Below are 26,630 nucleotides of genomic sequence, written 5' to 3'. Positions count from 1 at the left end.
CGAGCCCAGGAGTAAAGAGTAGAGGTGGGGAGTAGGAGAACACCTTCTCAGGAGGTTTCAAGAACAAGACTGACAAGGCCACTGAAGACAACAGTAGTAGACTGGGACATGAAAAAGCAAAGGTCCCCCATTTTGTTTTCCATCCTTTTACCTTTCTAAGCTTCCTTCTTAAACAGAAGGCACAATAAAAACAGAGGGACAGCATGATTGCTTTTATAGCGACCAGATCAGCTGGAAACGTCAGACAGGATAGTTGGCCTGTATACATGGTGATAGAGAAGTTACATGTACAAACACATATGAAAATGTACTTTCGTCCTATGCATAACAAGCAGCCCAACACAATCCTTAGAGCAGTAGAAGCAACAAGTGAATTCACCTGTGGCATGACCCAACTAGAGGGGGCACAGCTCACCAGCCAACCCCTTCAGGGCTGTCTCAAGAGTAAGGGAGTTGTTGCCCAGTCTGCGTGAACAGCTAGAGTTGTTGCCACAACTTTCATCAGCTGGGAATAATATAATACGCCTGCTGGAAACTTCCTAATGGGGACAGATAGCACTCCAGCAGCCACTCCCACCTAGCATTTCTGCTTGACAAGGGAATACCAGCAGCTTTCTTCCAACCCCTTGCTGAAGAATCTCTCACACCCCTCGACACAAACCTTCCGCAGACTCCAGGAGAACTCTCAGGGCCAGAAACTGCTGTAGGGGCACGAACGAAGTGAAGCAGCCTAATTTAAGGGATGCTATACAGGAGCTAAAATAAAGGTATGTCGTTGCTAAAATTCAGCAGGACACTGCAACAGGTTGATTACAGAGTGCTCAGGAAGAGTCAGGATTTATTTTTACAGTTGACTTGCTTCATGAGATGACATGGAGCAAAGGCTACCGGGAAAGATTCCCCATGGCAAGCAACACCCCGGCGCAACAGCAACCCACCGCCACCAGCTTCCAGAAAACAGAAGAAATCAAACACCACCTGGATTTGTGGTGAGAAAGTGCTCACTCTCCCCCTCCTCCGTCTGCGAGGGTCCCACGAGCCCAACACAAAGGCCAAGTCTTATTTGTGCAACGGGGAGAATTAACAACAGGCAGAGCGAGCTAAGTATCATTTCACACGATTATGGCAAAATTCAGAACACCCTTCCTAACGCACAGCCTATGCAAAGCTTCTGACACCCTCCCCCCCCCCGCAACAGGTTAAAACACTTAAAAAAAAAAAAAAAAACCAGGCAAAAGCGGAGCCCCTGTGAAGCTGCAGAGTGCCACGGGGCGCTGACGGTGAAGCAAAGCCGCGCTGCAGCGGAGCTGGCCCTCAGTGCCCGCGGTCCGTCGGGTACGGCCGGGCCCCCTCACGGCCCAGCCTGCCGGGAGGGAGGGAGGGAGCGGCGGCTGAGGGCAGGGCCGGGCTCCAGCTGCAACAAACCGGGACCGCGCGCAGCGCTTTGTGCCCCCCCCCCGCCGGGCTGCCCGGGGCTGCCGCCGCCCCGGCCCCCCACCCCGCTGCCCCGCCGCGCCACAGCCCCAGCGGCCGCCGAGGGACCCGCGCGCCCGCCCCCCCCCCCCCCGGGCGGCCGCCATTTCGGGGCGCCCCGCCTCACCCCTCCGCAGCGAGTCGCGCCGGACCCGAGCGCTCCGCGCCGCCTCACGCCCCAACCTGCCGCGCTGCGAGGGAGGGGAGCAACCGCCCCGACGCAGCGAGGGCGGGAGCGCGACCCGCCCGGCCCAGCGCGGCGCGGTGCAGCCCAGCGCAGCGGGCGCGGCCGCCCCGACCCCACGGGGCGGTGCCTCGCCGGGGGACGCCTCCCTCCGGCACCCGTCCTGGCCGCAGTGCTGCGGCCGCGCCGTCCTTCGCTCCCTGCGAAGCAAAGCTTGGCTAGAGGCGGCGGCCGGCGGGGCCCGCGGGCTCGGCAGTGCCTGCGGCGGGAGCGCGGGGCGCTGCCGGCGCTGTGCAGACCTGCCCGGCCGCGCCTCTGGGAGCAGCGACCCCGGGCTCCCGCCACCTCGCCCTGGCGTTTCCATGGCCGCAGGCAGCACGTTAGAGCAAACGCGAGCTGGAGCGTCAGTCTCTGTTTTTCCCCTTTTAAGGCGTCAGACCTGCTTGTCTCCGTGAGCAGAGCTCTCCGTGAGTGCCCTGCGAACCGAGATCGAGCCCCGACGGGCACATCGCCGCGTGGTTCCATGGCCTCATTCAGCGCAGCCCAGACACCCGCGCTGAGCAGCAGCCCCGCGCGGAGGCGGGTCTCGCAAGAAGGACCCTGAGCGGCCCCGCACGGGTTTCCCAGGGGTGGGTGGGAAGAGGAGATGTGAGCAGGGAGGGGCGAAAAGGCCGGTTTAGGACCTCGTGGGTGTTTGCGTCGACTGTGCCACTTCACCTCTCCTGGCTGTGTTCCCAACTCAGAAATCACCCGGTCGTTCCCGACGAGCGAACCGCCTCCCCTCAGCCCCCGGGACCCGACCTGCGCTGCGGCTCCGAGCCCCCGGAGAGCCGAGGGGTTGAGCAGGACCTCAGGGGACCAGCTCACGCGCTCAGAGGTTTCTGGCAGGCAGAGCGTGGCAGGGCCGGGAGGCAGCAAGAGACGAAGGCCCCCACCGCAGGCCCAGCCCTCCTTGGCGGAGTCCGGGTGGCCGCACTGGGCCGCTGCCGTCTTCCCGTGGCTGTGGATTTCATGTACAAACAGGAAAGAGCGTAACCTCCCACCCTGGCAGGTTTGGGTCAGCAAACGGGCATGATGAGGCACAACCGCTGCCTGCGTGGCTGCCCTGTGCTGGGGAAAGCCCGCAGGTAAAGGTGGGACACGCTGCAGGAGACCGCACCGCCCAGTCCTCAGCTTATTACTGGAGCAACATATACTTACTGGAGATACATGTTTACCTTGAAAAAAATAATTTTACCTGGTCAGGTCTCGTGTGGACTGGTCATTTCGGAAGAAGCGCACAGCTACGCTTAGGGCCTTATGAAACCACTTGGCCTGATGTGCATATAAAGCATGCCTCACAGGCCTGAAGAGTCTGGAACTGGATTGCTGTGGCTGCGCCAACCGAAATTACTGTGCGACTCACAAACAGCCAGATAAGTAATGAGCAGGCTGATGGTGGCTCAAAGAGCTACCGAAGCTCTGAACTGCAGGACCCTGGATCTATTGGTGTTGAGCAGATTTCCAAATGCAGCATTTAAAAGTGTATAGGGTAAGTTATGAAATACCTTAATACTTGGAGCTTGAGCACTTGGACAATAAATATACAGACTAAGCAATTAGCAAGTAAAAAGAGGATGAAAAGACGCGAACAGAGGAAGGTGACAGGACAGAAAACACTGAGTGAAAGACTGCATGATTCCCATAGCAGGAACTGATTTAATGTGTGTAAATGGAAACTGTCGCTTGGAGTTCAGGCTGCTGGAACAAAGAAGGCAGAAGAAAACCAACATTGCCAACCTTTGCAATTCCTGTATTTGTCCCATGGGAAAGCTTTAAACAACACTGTGGCTTAAGGCTCTCTCTTCAGCCCTGTTCTGGCTTTTCAAAGAGGTGCTGTCTGGCTAATCCTGTTACACTTACCCTTAGGATATTAACAGGAAAGAGACAAGTGCAACACAAGGCAGAGTGGGGTCTCTGCGTGCGTACAGAGCAGACCTTTGTGGGACTGTGGCTGCTTATCGGAGCAGCTGTTTTTTTCACCTTTGCCCCTAGATCTGATTGTATATGTAGCTGCACTGTTGCATGTGCCAGGAGAGGTTTCCTAGGCTGTAAGAAAAAAGTACTTTCTTGTGATACAGTTCCAAAAAGCCTTACAGGTTGTGTGCAAAAAGTCACCTGTACACAAAGAGACTGCAGCTGACATGGCGCAGGAATAAGGCCCCTGGCAGAGTCTGCTTTGCATCCTCCCTTGTCTCATGCCACCTCAGGATATTCCCATTGTTTGATTTTTATTTACGGTGCAGTTTCTAGCAGTTGCTTGCAGAAGGTGGCTGCTCCTAGGGCTTCCATTTAGAGGCAGGAGAGATTCTGACAAAAATAGAGGTGGTGTAGTAAAATTTGGAATTGTGTCGACCATCTGGTCTGTTTTGAGCCTGGTATCAGAAAGGTTTAAAAACTAACAACATGCCCCTCTAGACTGTAAGCATCTAGGTCTTCCAACGGGACATTCAAATCTTGTGCAAAGAGACAACAAAACCCCATCCAGTAATAAAACCCACCCTGGTGCTTACTGTTGTCCAAGTGCAACCTGCTCAAGCTCTGTGCCACTTTGTCATGGTTGAAACAAAAGTCCGCCCTGTTCTCTAAAAAAAGACATCACAGTGAGCTACTTTCTGTGCTATCAATTTATAGCAGGGGAAATTACTAGTGATTTCTTTTGTAAAGCTGCAGAGAGATTAGTTCTGTAATGCACAGACATACTAGTTGAAGCTGTGCCAGGGCATAAGGATTAAAAACAATCAAATTCCTAACTCTAGTGAGTTGGGATATTATTAAAATAAATGTTTAGTTCTACAAATACAGGTATGAGGTGACAACATGCTCTGCCTGAAAGCACTATAACTGCCCCCAGACATCAGGCAAACATCTCCCCTTTTTCTCCTCCCTGCTCTGCCTTCTCTGATCAGTCAGACTCCAGCTGCTTTAAAGAAGAAAAAAATAAGGTTGGATATTAATTGCTCCTGTGCCGCCCCCGCAACATGGGCTCCTGATCAACTTGCTCTCTACTCATAAATCTCCCATTTGTACCACCATGGGGGACAGGCTTCTCAGCACTTCCTCAGCAGCGAGAAGGGGAGGCCATGCTACAACCAGAGACTGAACAAGGGAGGCTGAATCTCCTGAAAAAAAAAATCTCTCAACACAACCATTTGCAAGACAGCATTCCTTTATTGCCTGTACTCTGCTTGCACACTAAGAAAACATGCTGAAGGCTGTACGTTAAAAAAACCACATGGTAGTTCTGGCCAGTGCAATATGACAGCACCGATAAAGGTAATACGTAGACTGGCCTGTATTTGTGTGTGTTAGCTGTATTTCACACCTTTGTCTTTCATGTGCTCTGTACACAGTGTGGGAGGTGCACATTCAGCCCACGTTAGCAGATTCGATACTGCTCTCTCTTCCTTCTGCAGCAACCTCCCAAGTCCTGCTGCTGCAGGTGAGTAAATGTTAGCCTTACTGATGTGCCCCGACCAAAGATGCCAGTTCTTAGTCAGCGCCGCTCCTTAGTAACCTGCAACTGGAGTGTGCTGCAGAGCAATCAGGCAGCAGCTCCCCCAGCTCAGGTAGTGGGTTTGACCTATTCGACAGGTGATAATGTCTGTGCTCCTTCACGGCAGGTTGGTTAGAATGCCAGAAAGCCCCATCAGTGGTCAGATTGCAGGTGCTTTCTGAAAACAGAGAGGATTTCCCTTCCAAAACATCGTTTCTTGCAAACACAAGCCGTTTCACTGGCAGCACTGCCCTACATGCCACACCAGCAGCCCTGCTTCTTTCAGGACCTCTTCTAACTTTTCTGATTCGCAGTCTCTGGAAGGCATTACTGCAGTTAAACACAGAATGAAACACAGCCAGCCAGCAGTAAGGACTGAGCAGGAGCTTTTTTACTTGTAGGTGTTCCTTTAAGCCAGGAATCCTGCTCTTCCAGAGAAAACCTTCCTCTTTCCTACCCAGGAGTAAAGGGCACAAGGAGCAACCATGGAAATTCTTTGTAAGAGTGACAGGCTGTCGGTGACTCAGAGTACTTTTCCTGCATGGGGTATTCCCAGAGAAATTTGTGCAATAAACAAACGTTTAGAGTAGCCGCTTTATCTCAAGAGAGGAAAGACAGTGGATAAATATTGGCCTTCCCTGTGCTGCAAGGCTGGGGGGACTGCTTCACAGCTGCAGTATCACATCTTGCACCTAAAATGTCAGCCACATACAGAAACAGGCCCAAAGAAGAAAGGGAACAGGACATCATACAAAAACTCACTTAGTCCCACAAAGCTTTAAGAGCAACTGAGCTACAAAACGGAAAGTATCACACCCCAGGGAACACCAGGGGCTTCATGCCCAGGCACAGCGGCAGCTATGCCAAGAGATGCGCTTCTGGGGCCAGTTCCTACCTCAGCCCACGCCTCTGCTCACACTGCTTTGCCCCACTCCTTGGTAACAAGAAGGCCCCTTCCCAATGGGTATAGGTTCAGTCCTGCTCTTTCTGAGGCCCTTCACAAGGAAAGTGAGGTTATTGCATGAGGTCAATGTAAGAGAAGAAGCTTCACTAGAGACATGTCACACAGGCAGCTGCCTTTGCGCTTCATACGTTTGAAAGCACTGTGGTCAAGCTAGCAGGCTAGGATCTTTCAGTACTGCTGGTAAGTCAGTTCCTGTATGCTGGACATTCTTCAGGAAAGGATAAGAAAATGGGAGGAAATAGGCAGCATTCAGCAATTAACAAGCTATATATGGCCCTCCCTAGTACGTACAGCACAGCTCCTGCTACAGGTTATGAATCAGCAGCACGTGCCTGTGCCTGCGAGTCCCAAGGCAACTGCTCTGTGTTCTGGGAACAGTAAGAGAGAGACAGTAACAAGGTCCGTTGGGGTAGAAAAGTGAAGAAAGCCATCAGGATGACACATTTTATCGGTTCATACTATATCCACATATGGAATCAGTTAACTACAATATGGCAAATCAAACCAAATTTTGCAGTAAATACAGGGCCTGATCCAGATCTTACAGGAACTGATGGAGGTTTTCCCGCCGACTGCAGCAGGCTTTCAGCTGGGCTCTGCTGTTATGAAATCAAGAGGAGGTGCTGCTCTTTAAGATGGGTGGATCACTACCTAGAGCTAGTCCAAATTTAAAATAATTTCTTTATCTCTTACACTAAAATTCTATTTAACACAGCACCCACTGTGTCCTCCACTGTCTCCTGTGAGGCCACTGCTCTGCCGGAACAAGACTTGATCCCTTTACAGGGAAGAAACCTCTCCAGACAGAAGGCCCTGTTTGTGCTATTAGCCAAGACCAGCCAAATTCCCCCAAAGAAGCAGAGGCCTCCAGAGACCAGTGCTGTGTGCAGAGTTGGGAAATGGAACAGTGTGGATCATACGCACATTTTGGCCTGATTCAGTGCCTTGAAATTCCCAGGTGGGGAAAAGATGCAGCTTCGCCAAGCCTCTGCAGAGCTGATACCGTCAGATTCGGCTTGCTCAAAAGGAACCCCAGCTTCATGAAACGGTGTTGGCATATGTCTCTTGCTGACATATTGATGCACTTTATGTGCAGCACCCTTTCCTCCAGCTGACATCTTCCAGCTGCAGGGCATTCTCCCTCTGCCTGTCTTCATGAGCTGTCAGTAACCTGGAACAATGTTAATAAACAGCTAAGTCCTACTGTGAATTTAACAGAGAGGATGCACCGGGAGGTGAAGGGATAAAAGAAAACAAAAGGATATTTTTCTTGCAAGATTTCAATTACTTTTTTCAAAACTACTTGCTTTTTTAAAAATTAAAAATCCTACAGCAAACTTCTTTCAGACTTACAAAGTGCCTTATCTCCCTTTAAAAATATTGCCACCAAAATTTCACATTCTGTATAATGCTTAGTAAGATAAGGAAGAAAAAACCCTTAGAGATGCATGCAGACTTAAAACGGAAAATGCCAGCTTAAAATCTGGGATAGCACACAAGGTTTCTGTGATGAAGTATTCAAATTAAACTTCCAGCTTTCAACAGCCAGCTCTGCCAGACAAATCTTTGCATGCAATAATGTCCAGTCTCCACTTGGTGCTTTGCAGGCACAGAAGATAAGGACAGGGGGGAAGAGCGCATTGCTCCAGGTCTTTTTTATGACATGGCAGAAAGTCAGTCTCCAACAAGCCCCTCCTCTTCTCCATTGCCCAGCAGAGCCCACACCGACCACCTACAGCTGGTGAAGCATCCCAGGTAGACTGACTGCCCCTGTTCACTGACCTGGCCATGTGCAGCATGGGCTCCATGATGTTATAGCCAGTCATTGCACTGCACTCGTAGAAGACAGCCTTGTATTCCTGCCAGAGAGCACAGCAAGCCCCCATGTTGGCTGCCAGCTCCCCCCCCCCATTCACCCACACCACTGGGAGCTGGCCCACCCTTGCCCTCAGCAAGCCAGCCGAGAGCAGTCGGGGCCAGGAGGGTGGCTGCTGCTGCCCTGCTGGGGCACGCACTCTGCTCACCAACCCAGGAAAACGAGGTGCTTCTTCAGCATTAGGGGCCCAGCCAGAGTGTCCGAAAGGGAACACTGGAGAGTTATTTGGGAAGAGAAACCATATTCCCAGGGTACTTGGATTCCCTTACCTTTGTGCTGCAGAATCTAGAAGATGGGGAACACCTCTGAAACCCTGCCTCCCCCCACCCAGGGGCCAAGGTACCTGTGGGCATGCAGGCAGAGGGAGTGAGGAAGGAGGCAGGATGATTTTGCAGAGCATGCATTAGCGGAGTCCTCAAATGGGAAAACAGCCATGCATGCTCCCCTCAGAAAGAATGAGCATCGCTCAGGAGTTATCAAGCCTCAAGAGAAATACATGAGCATGCCTCAAGGGCCATTGTGTGCCACATGCTGGCCACCACCTCATCCTCCCTGGTACAGGATGGACCTCAGTACGTGTTTGCATTGGGGAAACAGGGGGCGGGGGGGCAGAGGAGGAAGGTGCTATCCTGGGAAATGACTCCAAGAAGGGCTTACTGCCAGCCAGGCTGCCCAGCTGGAGGGAGGCTGCAGAGCAAGTCGAACAGCAGAGCACAGAGTCACACCTTTGCCAGCCTTTCCCCCTCCACCTTGGGCACATTCCAGGTTTGTCTCTGTGCAGCATCCACTTTATTTCCAAGCAGAAAGACCACAGCTCCATCCTCAATACCTTCCTGCAAAAGAAAGAGTAAAGCACCATAGAGACTCAGCTGAGGGAGGAAAGTATCTTGGAGCAGATCCTGTTCCAGCTACTTCGAACAAGACCTTCAGTGCCAGCAAGATCAGGCCCTTTAGATCATTAAAGGGGCATTCCTCAAATAGCCCCAGGGATTTGTGGAAGGAAGCTTAAACTATGGGAACGTATTTCAAATGTCTGGTATGTTCAGCTGGAATGCTGAGAGAGGGGAGACAGGACATAAGGTCCTCCCTGGGAAATAACAAGCCTAAAGAAAAGCAGTTTGCCCTATAGGCTGTGGGGAATTTAAGTTCAGGACGAGCTTCTTATAAAGTTCAATAGTTTTTGTGTGTATGTGTGGTACTATTCGTCCAATGTGTTGTCCTAAACTCAACCATCCCTTGCTGAAAATCCACTGGCCAAGCAAGCTAAGCAACTTTCAACGGTTGTATAGGGTCTCTGTAGGAACTGCTTGCTATTCCTAGGTGATTCCTAGAGCCCATAACCTTTGGTAAAACTCCCTCTAGTTCCACTGGCTCACTAGAACATCACCAGAGTATGGACTGCAGAATGGGGCTCGAAGTTATTTCCAAACTTGACTGTCCTGGATGACTTACAGTACCTGAACAGCTTCAAAGCAAGATAAATACTAAGATGGGGAAAGGAAAAGAAGAGAAATTTATTGGAAGTTACAGATTTCGAGTGCTTTGATTTTCTGCGTGCTCAGTTTAACCTTCCTGAAAGGAATCTGATTTTCAGAGGCTGGTTAACTTTGAAAATCTTAACCTTTGATCTTTTAGAGTCCAAAGAAATAGCTAAGTGCTTTTTTTCTTTCCCCCCACGAGCACGCCTGTGGAAGTTAGTATTAGAAACCTCCAACCTATGCTTATTCATTTCACTTAGATCTTCATTTTTGAGACTTGGCACAATCAAAACAAAATCACCCTTGACAATTTCCCTTCAGCTCTGAGTCATCTACACACAACATTTAAATTATACAGACAGGTATTTTTGTTTCCCCTAGAAGATGCAAGCCACAGATGAATGCTTTTATTGAGAGTTTGGAAACAAAAAGCAGGGGGGCAGGCCACAGTATTAATACACAGCCACCAAATAAAAAAAAAGGAAAGAAAAAAAGAAATCAACTGTTCAAGTAGAAGCAAATGAGAAAAAAAAAGATGTTACTGATATTCCAGTTTCATCTAGAAATCTCAAAGCAGAGTCAGGATGTGATTGTGCGAAGCGCTGTGCACACATGCTGCAGGTCTGAGTGTAAATGCACCAGGGACGTCTCCCCTTTCTGTGCATAGGCTGGACTCCAGGAGATCTCCTTGCCTGAGCACTGGTGTGATGTGACCACGTCAGGAGATGTTGCCAATGCATGTGGGCTGCTTACAAACACACCCTACTGTTTTGGCAGGTCCCGCCATCTTCTGCCATAGAAACAGCCCTCCCTCATTTAATGGGCTACCATTGGCTTTGGAATCTTCAACAAGAAGCCCCTGGTCCCAAACTGACTACCACAGGCAGTACCCAGAGCATCTGCTTTGATAATTCATCTTCCCAAGGTCAATAGGACCTCCTGGGCATCGGACAACGTTGCTCCCAAACAGACTATTTGAGCTGGTCTGGAGGAAGGCAACGGCAGCACTACCAGTGTTGGAGAACCAAGGCCCTGCTCTCACCTGGACACTGCTCATCCAGTTCCGCACCGCTGTGAAGGAGCACTCGGCTGTAACGTCGTACATCACCAGGATCCCGTCCGCCTTCCGGAAATACTGTTTGGTAATGCTCCGAAACCTGAGCCCAGACAAAACCAAAGGTACTCTCAGAACCACGACTGTGTACTGACAAGAGAATGGGATTATCTGTCTTTTAGTGCAGGCTCCCTGCAAGACCTGGCAGCCCCTGTGCCCGAGACATGTCCCCTGGGGCTGGTGTGTACAGACTAGTGACAGACAGGTCAGATCCATGCACCTTTGAGGCAGGCCAGGCAGCCATAGGTAAGCAGGAGTCTTTCCAAAGGCATGGTGCTGAGAAAGCAGGAAGGAAGACCTTTGCAGTCAGGAGAAAAGAAACAGAAGGATCTGTTTGGGTGGGACAGGAAAAGGTAATTGCCTATAAAAAGAGAAATGGGTGGAAAAAACATGACCTTTCTCTAGAGTCTGGAAGAATCTGCAGACTAAGCTGAACCACAGTATAAACTAGGCATGCATAATGTCTTCCCCAGTGCTGTCAAAACAGCAATTAAGATCTCAGCATCAGTAGTCTGTTTCCAACTTTGAATCTATAAAGCAATGCCATCACACATAAAATCAGCAGTAAGACACCACTTCCAGGAGAAATTCCACTAGACATCTACTTTGTCCTGTGAGTACCAGTTAGAACCACAGACTTGTATTTTGGGAATAAATTCCAACAAAGAACAAAGAAACCCCAACCAAACCTTAAAATCTGTAAGCAGTTTGTGATAGGGCCATGATATTACCACGTTGATTGCAAACTAATGGAATTAAATGCAACACAAGTACTGAGATCTCACTGGAGAGCTGTGTATTTCAGCCCGGCACAGGATAACAAGCTCTCCTATTCCATTAAGAGCCAAGAAAACCTACAGCAACCAGCGACCCTCCTGAACTCTTCACATGATTGCCTGAAGCCTGTTCTTTCTCACTGCAGTAAGGGCATGACATTCTAGCAACTACCCAACTGACAAAGCACAGACCCTATCTTTGGCAGTCAAGGTGTATCTCTAGAACTACACGAGAGGCTAGATACTCCAGAAGAAACATCAAATGTAGCATGCGCCAGTCTCAGGGAAGTCACCAAGAAGTTCTTGCATGCTCCAAGGGGTTTCTCTGTCTCTTCCATATGGTATTCACGGTTACACACCTCCAGTTAGAAGTAATTAATATTTCTCTAGAAGTAAGAAAATCTTTTGCTTCTTCCCAGGTCTCCTATTCTGTATTAGCATTGAGCCAAGTTCTCTCTTGCAAGTACACATCTAAGACCTGCTAATGCTGTAGGGGCCTACTCAAAAGGTCCTTCTGCAGAGACGATGTCTTGAATTCGGCCTCTGATGCAATCTGGCCTCAGTAAAATGTCACGTTTCATGTCATAACAATTTCCCTTACTGCTCAGCTTCAGCACTGAAATAACCACAGGAGTCCCACTAAAAATAGTTATTTCTTCAGCATGAAGCTTGATTTTGGAAGAAATAGTTTGCTTTTCAACATATACTCCTACATAGTGTATTCCCACCAGGTCTGCATGATCTAGCTGACTTAGTTAGACAGCATCATTACTCTCTTGGCATAGCTCAGGATTATAATATTCCCATGACCTCAACTTACTCTTGAAGGCCTGCCCTCTTTACATATTTAGCACAAAATACCCAGTGCTTATTTCTACCGGGCTCTTGAGGTTAATGGCCCCCTTGAAATAGCTTTTCACCTTCAGCTTCAAAATGCATTCTACATAAAGTCTAATTTACATGAAGGCAGTGGTGGGCTTTCATCTCAAGTAGCAGATGAGGGTCAAGTGTGTCCTCTACTACTCTGATGCTCACCAACAGTGCTGGTAACATCCAGTGATGGCCCATGCTTTTGAAACTAGAGGCCTTCAAATGGGGAACCTGTATTCACTGTTGCAAAAAGCTACACTGCCCCTCTACCAAGGATGTCACTTCCATGAGTCTGTCAGCAGAAGGGAAGTGGAAGGGGCCAATAACCTCACTGACGGAGTCCAGCAGGGTAGTTCAAATCACCTTCCCCACAGGTCAAACTAATTCATTTGGGCTTTGTCTGAATCAGGTCTGGAAAGGTTCACATACTCCTTTTCACCCTCTGAATAGCAAGTGGTGATGAGCAGCTGAAGACAGCAGTGGCACAACTGAATCTGAGAACATGATGTCTATCCAGAGCCTTTGTTTCTATCTTAATTTGCAGCCCTGTCCTGCAGCTTTTCCCAGAAGCAGTCTGATGTAGGAGAGCTTTGAGGGCTAGAGGAGCTTCGAACCCCACATCATAGAGTTGTTTAAGGATAAACTACCTGAAGCCACAAGCACGCGTGTCAGACATACGGAAATTTCTATCAGTCTTCAGAGCAATCTCTCTGGGCCCTGCTTCGTAGCCACTCCTAGAAATCTCCGAAACAGAATTATGCTGCAGGTTCAGCACTGGAGTAGCCATTGTGACCTCGCTGGTCCTTCTGAAGCTAACAGCTTTCCCAGAGACAGAAACCAGGTGCAAGCACTCTTCCCCCTTCCTCCTGTTTCCTACATGGAGCCTGGCAGTAGGGCATCCTCACAGAAACTGCTTACCTTTCTTGTCCAGCTGTATCCCACAGCTGTAAGGCAACCTGGGTGTTATCCACCATCAGACTCTTCACCTGGTAATCGATACCTGTCAGGAAGTTAACAAAGGTCATAAAATAGGATGGGGAGAGAGCATTTTGTCATTGCAAGGCCAATGGCCAAGATCAACATTATTTTGTTCAGGGAAATGGTAAGATTGACCTGAAATTGGGAGAGGGACTATCTTAACTTTAGTTGGGCTAAAATACAGGCAAAAAACATTTGTCCAGGCTGACTTTCCCACCCTTCTTAGCCAGATCAATCAGGAACCCCATTACTTACCAATTGTTGCATTGAGCTCAGCCAAGAACCTGTCATAGCAGAAGCGGTGGATGAAGGAACTCTTCCCTACTCCAGAGTTCCCTACAAACACCACTTTAAAGATGCGATCTGGGGAACAGCTGGGTGGTTCCAGTGCCTGGAGCTACAATGGAAGAAAGGGATGCAGTTTTGAAAAGCCCAGCTGCAGACTGTCCTTTGATTTAGGCACTGGACCCCTGCACTATAAACCTATGGAGCTGGAGTTAGACGGGAAGAGAGTCAGAAACCCTTAAGTCCCTGGTAGCAGGTGTTTGAGGAAGAACCTCAAGTAATTAGACTCACCCTGGTTTCAGTGCCAACAGGCTGTCCTCTAAGAAGCAATGGAGCATCATCTAATCCATCTGCATTTTTTCTACAGTCAGCATCACCCTTCAAAGTCGTCTTCAGCCACTCAGCATCTGCTGCCAATGACCATTTCTCCTTGTCTCTGCTCTTCTCTCTGAAGTTTGTGCTGCCTCCTTCTCCTGTCTTCAGCCACATCCCATTGCCTGGGAAGTATTTACAGTTCTTTCTGTTGGGTTCTTCCACTGCCACATCCACTGGGAAGGTGAAGGGAAGGTCCACAGAGGCCAGTTGTCTGTATTAAAGCCCACAGGCACCACAAATAGGGTGGGAGGGTAGGGGGAAGAGGGGAAAGGTTGCAAATTCCCAACACAACCAATGCTATTCAATTAGCGCATATGCAATGCTTGCAGGAACTCTACTTCATACATACACTCCCCATACTCCCTGTGATTAAGACATCAATGGCACCCCTAGGGAAAGAGAGACAGCTCACCTGAGCTATGCTGTACTTATATGTACTGACATATATTTCATTAATTTTAATAAAAATTACCACCTTCCGGATTTTTCAAGAATTCTTTGCCTCCCACTTCCCCCAGTATTGAAAAATCAGGCAAAGCATAAGAGATGGGAACAGTAAAAACATTTTTTTATTAAAAAAAGCAACAACCCCCTGCTCTATTTTTATTACTAATTACAACACAAAAAGAAGCAACAAAGGTTTTGAGGTTAGTGAAAAGGGTTTTGACTGCAGGTAGCAGGGCGAGGGCTGGCTGAATGTCCTTGGGAGGCTGGACGCAGCGTGCGTGCATGTCACTGCTCTCTGCTGAAGGTACACAGCTGTGCTCCAGGCAACAAGCCCATCACTTCCAACCACTGCTGTAGCAGGGCCTTACTGAGTTCAGGCAGCAGAAAACTGCCACAGGTGTGCAAATTGCAGTGAGCATGCTCACACCAGGGTCACTTTGCCTGGTGTTGGCTCTGCTCTGGCCTGCATCCACACCTGGCCTGAGGTCAGGGAGCCAGGACCCAAAAGATGTTTGTTTTGTTTTTTTTTTTTTTACAAAGCTTCCAACCAGACACGCTGCGCTCTCAGCAGCAACAAATCCGCAGGACCCCTGCCCAGGCTGTGGTAGTGGGGCATAGATATTGCACTGACTGTGCCTACACAAGAGCAGGCTGATGCACTTTGCTCACTGGGAGTAGAGCTGACATGGTAAGTGGAGGAACAGCCTTCAAAAGAACAGGTAGAATAATCAATTTAAACTACTGGAATCATTGCTGAGGAGCAAGGCAGCATCTTAGCTCTGCCTTGGCTTACGTGGTTAAAGAACTAGACAAAGGGAGTGAGAAGGCTTAGAACTCAAACGGCTTTGTCCACCACAGATATCTCCATTGCCTTCATTTACCACCAGATTGCATTTGGAAGCAGATTAGAGAGACAAGAGGCTTACTACAGTCAATCTCTTTAGAGGCAGGACATCACACCTCTCTCTGCAACATTCTTCTCTTGCTGCTAGTGCGGGAATCAAGGCAACAATTCTCCTCTCTCATTCCTGTCGATACAGCTCAACAGGGTTGCAAAATTCACCTGCTGCCATGCCTACACTTCTTCCGTGAAAGGAAGCTCACATTCCTGGTTGTCCTCCCTGCATCTGCCCCAAATGCCAACCCAGAGCCACGCCAGATGGAACCTCTCCCCATGGAAAACAGACATATCCTCCCAGGCTCAGGGGAACAGCCCCCATCTCCTAGGGCTGGCAGGAGTAGGAGCAATGAGGGGTTAACTCCAAATCCTCTCTGGGGGGTGGGCTGGGTGGAAGGGACAAACACAAAGCTTTCTGAACTGTGACTCCAGCTCTAATGGATTTTATTCATGTTTCTCAAGCAATGTGATGTGACACAGCACTGGGACAGAAACAGGACCAACAAATATTTCTCCCCTTCTCACATCACCCTCGCTGCCAAACTTCTCCACTTACTAAGCCTTTCCTGTGGGTTTATGCCAGCAACAGCTAGCAAGATCTTTGCAAGAAATAGCTGGGGAGGAGGATGGGATATCTTGGGTGACTGGTGCCATAGATAGCATGTTTGCCAGTCACACAGCCACAAAAGGGCTCTGTCAGACCTATCCAAACAGCCTCCCAGCCTGGGCTCAAGAATGAGCCCTGCTCCACAGCTCACCTGTGGCCCAGGAGCCAGAAGCTCAATTCTGAAATGCCACTACCAGAACTGCAAGCATTAAGGGTGAGGTGAAACTGGAAGAAACTCTGAGCCTAGACCTGTGTCTCTGGCTGGCACCAGGAGAAACTGGGAAGCGGTGGAACCTTCTGCAGAGACCTGGTAGGAAACAGGGAAGCATGCCACCTTCAGAACCTCTTTGGGGCCAGCAGCTGCAGGGGACATCCAGCTCCAAGCCGGGTCAGGGCCGGGCTGGCCCCTCTGCCTCTCAGAGGAACCAGGCTTTTGGCCAGTACCGGTGTCCTGGTCACAGTAGTTCGCACAGGCTGATGCTTAACGCCAGCACAGTTCAGGCAGGCAGGAGTGTGTGGGTATTGAAGCCATTGTAGAGTAGGGAAGGGGAGGGGTGGGGGGAAAGGTCTTGGCCACACAGAGATGTTTGCCTGCCCTGGCTGAAGGGGAGGTCTGGTGTGCCAGGTGAGTGTCTGCATAGGTATGGAGGGAGATGGGCAGGATGAACCCACCTGGAGCTGGGCCCTCTCCTCGGGGCTTTCAGCTGCCAGAGAGAACACAAGCCTTGTGCAGCTCCTGCCCTCTCCCATGCCCCAGGAATATGGGCTCTGGCATGAGGCACCAGTGGACAGGATTTCTGCCTGAGGAGGAATTGGCACACTCGGGAGATGATCCAGTCATTTTAACAGAGCTGCCTGACTCAGTCAGAGGCAGCCTTCGTGACTCCCACCCCACGAAGACTCCTGTAGCTTCTAATGGCATTTAGGTTGCTCCCGCATTGCTGCAGGTAGAAGCAGTGCAGAGAGGGGCCATCCCGCTGTGGAAATTAGCTAACAGCGTACTCAGCTTCACGCTGAGCCAACACCACCTGATGACAAGAGGCAGCTATAGCCACAGTCAAGCTGCAACCCCCCCATGCTCCCAAAACCAGCCAGCACCACGGTGGGAGAACTAGACACGGGACACAGCTTGACTGACAGGGTGCTCCAGCGGGCACAGACTGACACCACGAACACAACACAGATGCCCATCTAACCGTTTGACCGGCTTGTCGTCCAGCAGGTAACTGCCTAGCACTGACCCTTTCTTCAACAGGAGCTTTTTGCTTTGAGGCGCCTGGAAGTTGAAAAGAGAAGGGATGAAGGACATGATTAGGACCCAGGAATCCGACCAGCCCCAGTTCAACCACTCACCACCTCTGCAGACTGCTCTGGGGAGTCAAGGCTGGAGCCCTTGCAGCCCCGCATCATGCAGCGGTAGTGCCTCACTGGCAGGTTTGAACAGAGGTGAGCACAGGGCTTGCTTCTCTCAGTTCAACTCCTTTAACTCATGCAAGAAGGCATCGCTGTTGCTGCTTTCGCCTTTGCAACAAGATCCATCAAAAATGGTGATGCCCCAAACCGAACTTTTCCTCTAGCCAGCCAGAGCTTTTATTTCTGTGGCTTGTTTCTCCGCTTGGTCTCACAGCTGAATCTCTCTTTCCCCATCTGCCTTTTTATTATGCTGATATTTTGTGGAACAGACCAATTGCCCTTTCCTCAGAAGGCACTGGTACCCCTCCTGCACCGGTACTCACCTAGAGCCGCACATGCACCCCAGGAAAGGAAGGAGACCACTCTGCAAAGGGCAGCGCACATGCTCTGCCTCACACAAACGTCCCTCTGTATGCTTTCCCCCTACTTACCTCAGGCTACACACTTCCTGCAGCCAGTGTTTACCAGCTCCCCAGAGGAGAAAGCAGGACAACTCCTCTTGCAACCCTCTTCCCCTCATGCAGCATCTTTAAGTGTCAAAGACGAGCAACTTGCCTCTTCGTGGCAGAGAGAGGACTGACCTGCCAGCTCCCCCAGATGCCATGCTAAAGCCTAGCCTGCCCTCACTCACAGGCTGCCTAACTGCCCTGGCTACACACACAAAACACAAAGTGAGAGACAGCATGGCAAGGTGCCCACCTCCTCGGCACTGGGGGAAAGGGAGATGTACTCGCTCTATAGGTCTGGAGATTTCGGACATGTCCTCACATGTTATTTCTGGGGGTAAAGGTGGGGAAAGAGGAATTTGCAGCCTGCCAGGTCTGCCTCTGGCAACGGTTTTGAACTGACCAACACCTGCCAGCAACTCTGGACAGGCCTTCCTTCATGCTGCCCACAGCCCAGGGGAGGACTATGAAGATTATTTCTTCAATAACCCCTGGCTTATTTTTAAAGACAAAAAATTAAGTAGCTGCTCTGTTGGCCAGAACTCCCAGGGCATCTTTCTTGCAATGCAGTCCAACAAAAGTATGGACTTCACAGAGGACCTCACACAACTAGGAACTTTGAGGGGAAAAAAAACCTACACCAAAACGTTTTTTACATACAAAACTGGTGTTCAAGAGGGGCTCCAGCCACAGAAACAATCCAGCACTGAGAGGCTGACAACTGTGGAGCACACATCTTCCAAGGCAAAAGATACCCAAGTGCATAGTGACCCTTTGGTCAACACTGCTATCAGGCTGTCGTTCAACCAACCAGTGGTTCTCCAGTGGTGATGGAGAAGGAAGCTTTCAGGGTTTGAGCAGGTTCACTCAAGGGCACTTGCTAGGCACACAGAAACAAGGAAATCATATTACAGCCCACTGGAGCCGAGTCACGGCCTTCAAGTCACCTGCAGAGCAAAGGGACTCCCAGGCAATCTGCTATGGCACCAGCCTACCTGCAGAGGAAATAGCCTGTGGAGTACGTACCTGGGTGAGAAAGGAGAAACAACAGGGCATGTTTTACCATTGGTTCTGGCATGCTTTATTGGCCTGCCAGGTTTGTGTAACATTTGGCTTTTCACCAGGATGGTAAAGGGACAGACGTGACATCACAGCTGTACAACACACGATGGCAAGGATTCCACAACAACAGCACGTGTACAAGCATTTTGGGTGGGAAAGCTTCTGGTTTATCAGTGGGATAGGAAAAATTCTGGTTTATCAGTGAAATACAAATGCATGTCCGATGTAGTCAAAATCCAGAACACTCTTCATGATGAGCAGATACGAAATTTGCTGTGTCAACAAACAGCGTGCAAGCATAACTCCATAGCCAGATGGGTCATAGGTGTGAAACTGAACCCGCAACCCTTGAGTCTTAAAAGCACCCATCGGTGTCTTGCTCACAGACAGGAACAGCCACACATTGCTATCTGTGACCTAGCCACTGGGGCAAAACAGTGTCCCACAGTGCCGCGGGGCCAAGTTCTGCCCACCCTGGCAAGGCCAGAAACTCTTATGAAGAGCAAGGTATTAAGCTGGGCACCAAGAAGTGCAAAGGAGCAGCAGCTGGGTTGCTGTCAGCTGTGTACAGCCCAACTCCTCCTTCCAAACATTTCAAAATCTTTGCCATGAAAGAACCACTATTCATCACACCTTCATTTCACAGAAATAATACAACTCTTTCCAGCCCCAACAGAGGGTATCAAGGCCTTGGGTTTCTTTTTCACCTGTAAAAGCATTGATAGTCTCTGGCAGAGAGAGCATCACACACCAGGGATCCGCATCAGAAGGCTGGACTCTCGTTTTTGCTGCTGCAGGGAAGGATTGCTATTTTCTCTGCCCCCGAGAGTGGGACAGGCTGGACAGCAGATCTTCTGCAGGTGTATGACAATAGCAGCATCTGTGCCTTGCCTTGGAGCCCTGCTTTCCTGTGGACTGAAATAAGAGAGGCCATCTAGATGTCCTGGCTGACAAAGGGAAAAACTTTACTCCAGTACAGGCTTCGTCTGCTGAGCATGACACAGCCTTGCCAAATGAGCAGTGGTGGTAGGAGGAGTTCACCCTGCTGCCCCATCCCTACCACCGGCACAGGGAGAAGGGAGGGAACGGCTGCTCTGTACTATGACTCTCTCTGCTAGGCAATCTCTTAGGTCCACCTGCAGTGGTCATGCTTCAGAGCAGCCCTGAGCAGGTGTTAGTGGGGGAAAAGGAGAGGAGAATAGAGGAGAAGTGGACAAGCTTTGCACACACAGAGGTACATACCTGAACTGTGGTCTCCACAGGCCACCCACCCCACCCACAGGAACCCAGAAGCTGATGAAGCACTGTGCATGGAAAGAGGAGAACAAGCCATTTCCTTTCCCTGTTTGCACTGGACTCTGCTACAGAGTGACTGTGTTTATTAATTCTCCAAGAGGTAGAAGGAAGCTCTGGTGCACACACACATACTTAGCAGCTTTAAAAATAGAGGGGGTGGAAAAAAAAAAAAAGAGAAAAGGAAACAAAAAAAAAAATCTTCCTTCAAATTTCAGAAACACACATACAAAGGCACACACCTCACCTCCATCCAAAACAGTTACTGAAGTTGTTTTACACAGCTGCTGCTCCACTTGGAGAAGTCCAGCCTCTCCCTCAGCGGGGCATCTCATCCCCTATCTGGGCATGAGCCCTGGGCCTCCTTCCACGTTGCCTTACACACCCGCCTCTCTCAGAGCCTACCACTGCCCGTCCTCACTGCAAGGCAGATACTTTCATGTCTTCAGGTGAAGCATGGTGACAGAGCAGGCAAAGACACGTGGTGGAAAGGATGGGTCCAAGAAGAGCACAGTGCAGCCTTGCCAGTGACATTTGGGAACCCAAAGACATTTTCGTGAAAAAATAAGAATTAAAAATAGGTCACATATTCATACTTATCTTGAAGACTGGGAAAGGCCAGGCATGGAGTTGACTGTTCCAGATGTCAGAGGCCCCCTGCTTTCTCCTAGCCCTCTGACACAAGGCTCACTAATGCACCTCTACCCCAGCAGAGTTCACAGGAATGGGGGAGCTGCCCCAGAGGAACACCTGAAAACATCTGCTACAGACTCAAGGGATCAGAGAAACTCCAAAACCTTCCTATGCCTCTCCATCCCTATTCAGCTGGCAACACATCTGGGAATCCATCTTCTTCCTCACCACCTAGCTCCAGGGATGCATCCAGCTTCACTGCCCTCCTTGCATGTGCCTGGTGCCTGTCACAAGGCACAGACCCCACCGTGAGCAGCAGGCAGCACCCACTGCAGCCCTGCGTGTGGCTGCGTGACAGTCACAAGCTAATGCGCCTTGGATTAAACTCAGGCAGCTGCCAACAACACCAGCAGAGCTCATATCCAGCACAGGCAGAGAGGTGCTGCGAAGTCTGTATGAAGCACCAGACCAGGCGTCGTGAGCTCAGGTCATTGTCCCCCGTGGAAGTGACAGGCCCCCGAGTGGCGACAGCAACAGCAGCAGATGAAAGGAGGGTGGTTGGGAATTGGGATTTTCTTTCTTAGACTAACCAGCTTCTTGGCTTCAAAAGCGTCTCGCTCATCTCGAAGTTTCTTGTTCATCTCTCTGCTCCGAAGGAAGACACAGGAGAGAAACAATGAAGCACTCATCAAAAATAAAGACCAACATTTGAAAGCTAGAACAGAAAGGGGGCCTGAGACACAGATAAAGATGTTATTTATTGCCAGACATGTTGGGATTTCCATGTATCCCAGCTCAGGTAATGGGCTCCACATAGTCCCCTTAGCCAGCAGTAAAGACTAAATTCCTACAGTGGAGGGACTGCTTGGTGAAACAGCACAGCCTGTACACTGCCAGAGCTGGCCAGATTGCACAGCTCTGTCTGGACCTAGAAAAACAAGCAGTGCCTGAGTGCTGCTTGAACACACACCATAGCTTTCTGTGGCAGAAATGAGCACAGTGCTGAAACCTTCAGCCCCTTATGCGCACAAGAGCTCAGCATTTCTCCCCAGCCCTGTTCTTACCTGAGGAGCTCCAGCTGCCGAAGGAGGCTTTTTTTCTCTTTCTGCATGTTCTTGGAGACCCTAAACACATCCCTGGGCAAAGGGGATTTTAAAATGGGAAATAAGTTAGTGGGAGAGAAAACACAAAGATCCCTTTCTCAGGGACACTTGTGGTATCCTCAAAGATAAGGGCCTCCTATGCTAGGAGGATTCAGAGGAAGCAGCACTGCTGCAGGAGCTGGGATGGCTGGGTTCTACCACAGGCTCTCCTGCTCCCCTGCAGTGTAAGGGCAGGCAACCCATTTTCTCCTTTCACACTGCGGTTTCCTCAGCTGTTAGAGATGGGAAGGATGCTCACTGCCATCTGGATCTGAAACATCCCAATGTTTTAGCTAAGTATTATCAGATTAAGCCCAGAAACAGAAACACAAGTGACTAGAAGAGGATGTGTAGGAACTTTATAGAGGCGATGGTTAACTGGAAAATACATGGAGGAGAAGCCTCCTTTAGGCTGAGGAACATCTGTGTTTTTTACAGTGCTTTTCTAGCCAAATGCCAATGAACATATTCATTTCCAACTAACGGCAGGCGGGAGCTAGCCGTATCACTCCCTATTTAGGCCTATAAGACCACTAGGATGTTACTACTTTTTCTCAAGAAGAGACTGGCAATCCTCTGATGAGACCAGGCTTCTAAGCAGAGATCCTTATTCTTCGGTTACTTGCCTGCCCTTCCTTTCCTGCCTGGGTCCCTGCCCTGACACCCCCTCCCCTGCCCATTCCCACCTGTCTTTCTGCTCTTGCTCAAGCTGAGCCTCTTTCTGGAGCTTCTGTAATTGCCCCTTCACCACCTCCAGCTCCCATTTGCTTTTCTCCAGCTCTTCCAGCAGGTTTTCATTCAGGTGCCGGAGCCTTTCGTTCTGCACACGGGTCTCCAGCTGCTCTGAGTTCAGAGACTGTAGCTGATGTTCCAGCTGCAATGGGAGAGGAGGAAAAAGGGTTAAACACAGCAAGGAAGAGTTTTGTGCTACAATCATGCCTGTAAAAACAGGCTGAAAAGGAGATGTAAACAATGAGGGGGAAGGGAGATAAATGCAACTTAGGTCTACAGGACCACCAGTGGCATCAAGAAGGTGAATTGGAAGCAATTATTTCTCATCATGCCAGCTCAGGGGACCAAGCAATGCAATTAGTCAGGCACAGCTGAGGAAGTGCTTCAGGCAGTGTGAGGAGCTTGCTTCTGTCAGGCACTGTAGAAATCAGACCCCAAGTGAGCCTCAAAGGACGACTGGAAAAATTTGGGCGGAAGCGGGGGTGTGTCTGTCGGGACTTATTAAGCATAGTTGTTGAAATGCATCCTCTAGTTCATGGGCTTCCTGAGCCCATGGCAGCTGAAAATGGAATATATCAAGGCCCTAGGAGTATCTCACACTACACCTGGAAAGTCAAGTGATTGGGTGGCCTTTACTACTGTTGGAGACAGGACCTCAGGCTAGAGATGTTGTTTAAATGTCACTGGGGCACAGCTGCACTCGAGGCAGCACAAGACCCCAGCACAGCTAGCAAGCCTGATTTGGGAAGCTTAAAGCCCGCTGTCAGGTGCTCAGCCAGTGATATGATTCCTCACAAATGGCTGGCATAGTCTGGGAAAGAGTCAAAGACTGATGCAGCGGTCAAACCCACCCATCTCGGATGACAAGTAGGGCGTCACAAGCAGGATCTTACTGACACTTCAGTATCTAGCCAGCCATACCAGCCAACCAGGGCCCTCTGCTGAAGCTTGTGCTATGCAGAAAGTGTGGAACCCATCTGAGAACATACAGCCCCAAAATAAAATTATATAATCCATGCTTAGAACCAAAGAGGAGCACCAAGAACCAGTTCTGACCAGTGTAGTAAGTGGCAGAGTCAGCCTTCACATTTATACCTTCAGCTTGCCTTTTCTCTCAGCCTACCTCCTCCCCCTCTCAAAGGGAAAGTAAAACATGGTGGCATACAAGATAAAGTGTTTTTTCCTTGCTACCCTGCTTTCTGCCAGCACACACGTACAACAGTCTTGAGCAGGAGTGAACAGAGCTGACCTTTCCTAGGTTCCTTGAAACATAAGCCCCACACCTCTCCCCACTGAGGCTGCAAGCACAAGTCACGCCCAGCTTTGTCTGGAGACTTCCAGTCGTTTGGACGCCAGGGAAAATTTGAGCGTGACCACATACGCTGAACAATGGAGTTGAGACTAAGAAACAGCAACCCCAGGCCACAGCCTTTGGATCTTTCAATAAGCCAGGGGACAGGCTTTAAGTAAAGCACCTGCCCCTCCCTAAGAAATCTCTGCCATACACAACTCTCCCATTTATGTTGTCTGTACTTGAAGCAACACTGTAGAATAGCACGATCACAATACTGGCTTACACCACAAGAGGGACCTGATTATCCACATAACTCTGAGGCTTATACTAAGCTTAGAGCATCAGAAATGTCCGTTTGAGAAAGTGTCCACGTAGCCCAGTACTCTGCCTCGACCCGTAGCAAGAGGAGATGCTACCTAGGAAGAGCATGCCTGGACACCTAACTATGGTCCATTCCCCTCACATACCCCCAGTATCTATGGGCCCTGGACTAGAGATGTTAAAGGCCACATCCCTGACAATTCCTCCTTTTAATGAACATTCACAAGCCTGTTGTCCATTTGTCCAATCCATTTTTGAACTGCTGATACTGTCTGCCTCCTGCGGCAAAAATCCAGAAGTTCACTGATCTCTGCGTAAAGAAGTATGTTCTTCTAAATTAAACTCATACTGGTCTCACTGAGTGTCCCTCACTTCTGCTGTTGCAGGATTTAGGGAATAACAGTTCTATGTGGACCTTATCCACCACCTTGCTGAGTCCATAAAGCTCACATATTTTCCTTCAGTCTCCTCCTCTCCAAAATCAAGTCTAAGCTTTCCTAGTTTCTCTTCCTAAGGCAGATGCTCTATTTCCTGAATGATATTAGTTCTCTGTACCTTCATATTCAAGAAGGACACAGGGGGGTTAGAAGAGACCAGAACTGCACACTGCAGTTGAGGCGCATAAAGCTTGTGGGCAGCAGGAAAATTACATCCTCTGTCTTCTTCTCAATATCCTTCCTGATGGCACCTAAGTTTTGCTGGCTTTTCCATCTGCTGGACAATGAGCTGATTATTTCAGAAGAGCTATTTCACCCACATTGCAGCTAGGTATCCAACTCAGATACCCCCAGCCGCCAGCAGCTTACAGGTACCTCCCATGACTTATTTCTGTGGGTGTCATGTCTCAGTTCTTCAGACACAAAGGAAAAAGATACCCAGAATGGACCATCCCATACAAATGTCCATGCCAGGGCCAGCACGCTAAAGGAAAGTTTCTGCTTTGATCTTTTCTGTGACTGATTAATCAGTACGTCATTAGGTGCTGAAATGCAAGTATACAGTGTGTACAGCTCTAAGCATCACAGAACTGTTCACCCACATTATTTTGGAGCAGCCAGAAAACACAAACTAGACAAATTTGTCTCTTGCACGTCCATACACAGCTTTCTTACACACTACAAAATGGTCCCAGACTCACAACTTCCTAATTTTTACCCTGTCTTCCTTGCCAAATGGTTATTGTACAACTGATAAGAAGACAGTGCCAAGACAAAACAAAGCAGATAAGGTGTGGGCAAAACATTTGCAGGAAGACACTACAGTTGAAGACAAACCAATCACTTGACAAACCACTTCAACGTCCTCAGAGAAAGGAAAGACCTAGACTAGCTAGTACCAACCCTCAGCAGAGGAAAACCATTCTCAGTCAGAAAAGGTCTTAGCAGAAAGACAGTAGAAGGAGACATGCTTCTTTAGGAAGTGTTTGGGTGCTGTTACCTTCTTCTGGCGGCAGAGGATTTTCTCCAGCTCCTGCTCTTTGCTGTACAGTTCCTTCTGGAGCAGGTTACTCCTGTCATGTCTCAGTGCTTCCTGTAAAGACACACAGCTGTGCATACAACATCCAGCATGGTAAGAGCTGTTCCTTGGCCAGATGAGTCACTGCCTCTGCTTCAGACCAGTTTGACTTCAGCTAAGAGAGATGAGGTACCTGGCAGGTCAGCCTCTCCCTTTCTGCTTTGATCTGTTGCTCCATTTCTTCATAAAGGCACCTGACTTCTCGGTCATGGTCTGTCTCCTTCCTGCAAAAGGCAGGGTGCACACAGATCAGCAGAAAGGAGAGTACAGAAAGAAAACAGGAGGGGAGGGTGGAAACAGATTCCCACTAACAGCTGTGTGGCACTGAGTGGGATTTTAACCAGACCAAATGTTATGAGTGGGCACTGATGCAAAACAAACGCATGGGGATCAGATCAAGATAAAAAGTAATTTTATTACAGCAAGAAAAACCTCTGCATCCTGTAACCCAGTATCTTCTTGCATTTGAGGCAGCATCCAAGCATCAGCTGGTTCCTGACAGCAAACAGCCATGATGTTCTCCTTACCGCTTCAATGCCTGTTCCATAGACTCCTTCTCGTGATTCACCTCCCTTATGTATGATGAAACACGCAACAGAAACTCCTCAAAATTGGGTAAGAGCTCCGGACGCTCCTTCCGTAGCCGAGCCCAGAGCTCCCGAATCTCATAGGGACTGCAGCAAGCGTACAAGAGAGATGGAAACCAAATGAGTTTCTGTGTCATCTTATGGACTGTTACTCCAACTCCAACATGCACTTGGGACAGACAAACTACCCTTCTCCTGTGATGACCTCCATTACACTATCATAACAAAGAGGGGAGTTGGATGGTGACAGAGCACGCATGCAGAGTGCAGATCTACTGCAAGGTTAAAATAAAAGAAGTCATCTGAAAGAGGAAAAGAAAAGTCTAGGAAGC

General features: G+C 49.4%; 3 protein-coding genes across 10 annotated transcripts in view; 1 reads left to right on the top strand and 2 right to left on the bottom strand.

The window, feature by feature from the left end:
- The window catches only part of CD151 (CD151 molecule (Raph blood group)), a 36,469-nt gene extending 34,275 nt beyond the window's left edge, over positions 1 to 2,194 (bottom strand). The window contains exon 1 of one of the 3 annotated variants that reach the window (XM_075425199.1): positions 2,097 to 2,194. The gene's annotated coding sequence lies outside the window, so the exon portion shown is untranslated. Of the gene's footprint in view, positions 1 to 1,600; positions 1,752 to 2,096 lie in introns of those variants that run through there. The other 2 variants (XM_075425198.1, XM_075425200.1) reach the window with 2 other exon arrangements.
- Positions 1 to 26,630, top strand: part of SLC25A22 (solute carrier family 25 member 22) — a 184,882-nt gene that overhangs the window by 5,592 nt on the left and 152,660 nt on the right. The window lies entirely within an intron of this gene.
- Positions 4,863 to 26,630, bottom strand: part of CRACR2B (calcium release activated channel regulator 2B) — a 48,482-nt gene continuing 26,714 nt past the window's right edge. For 5 of the 6 annotated variants that reach the window (XM_075426220.1, XM_075426221.1, XM_075426223.1 and 2 more), the window contains 14 exons: positions 26,239 to 26,385; positions 25,845 to 25,935; positions 25,634 to 25,726; positions 22,536 to 22,723; positions 21,772 to 21,843; positions 21,298 to 21,352; positions 17,057 to 17,136; positions 13,825 to 14,119; positions 13,504 to 13,645; positions 13,189 to 13,270; positions 10,553 to 10,667; positions 8,758 to 8,865; positions 7,939 to 8,015; positions 4,863 to 7,327 (listed from right to left, as the gene is read on the bottom strand). In XM_075426220.1, the coding sequence (XP_075282335.1) occupies positions 7,243 to 7,327; positions 7,939 to 8,015; positions 8,758 to 8,865; positions 10,553 to 10,667; positions 13,189 to 13,270; positions 13,504 to 13,645; positions 13,825 to 14,119; positions 17,057 to 17,136; positions 21,298 to 21,352; positions 21,772 to 21,843; positions 22,536 to 22,723; positions 25,634 to 25,726; positions 25,845 to 25,935; positions 26,239 to 26,385 (1,630 nt within the window). In that variant the 3' untranslated portion in view covers positions 4,863 to 7,242. The remainder of the gene's footprint in view (positions 7,328 to 7,938; positions 8,016 to 8,757; positions 8,866 to 10,552; positions 10,668 to 13,188; positions 13,271 to 13,503; positions 13,646 to 13,824; positions 14,120 to 17,056; positions 17,137 to 21,297; positions 21,353 to 21,771; positions 21,844 to 22,535; positions 22,724 to 25,633; positions 25,727 to 25,844; positions 25,936 to 26,238; positions 26,386 to 26,630) is intronic. The other variant, XM_075426224.1, reaches the window with a different exon arrangement.

The sequence above is a fragment of the Opisthocomus hoazin genome, chromosome 7, assembly GCF_030867145.1.
Source record: "Opisthocomus hoazin isolate bOpiHoa1 chromosome 7, bOpiHoa1.hap1, whole genome shotgun sequence".
Classification (NCBI taxonomy): Eukaryota; Metazoa; Chordata; class Aves; order Opisthocomiformes; family Opisthocomidae; genus Opisthocomus; species Opisthocomus hoazin.
This window is presented reverse-complemented; position numbering and strand designations above follow the sequence as displayed.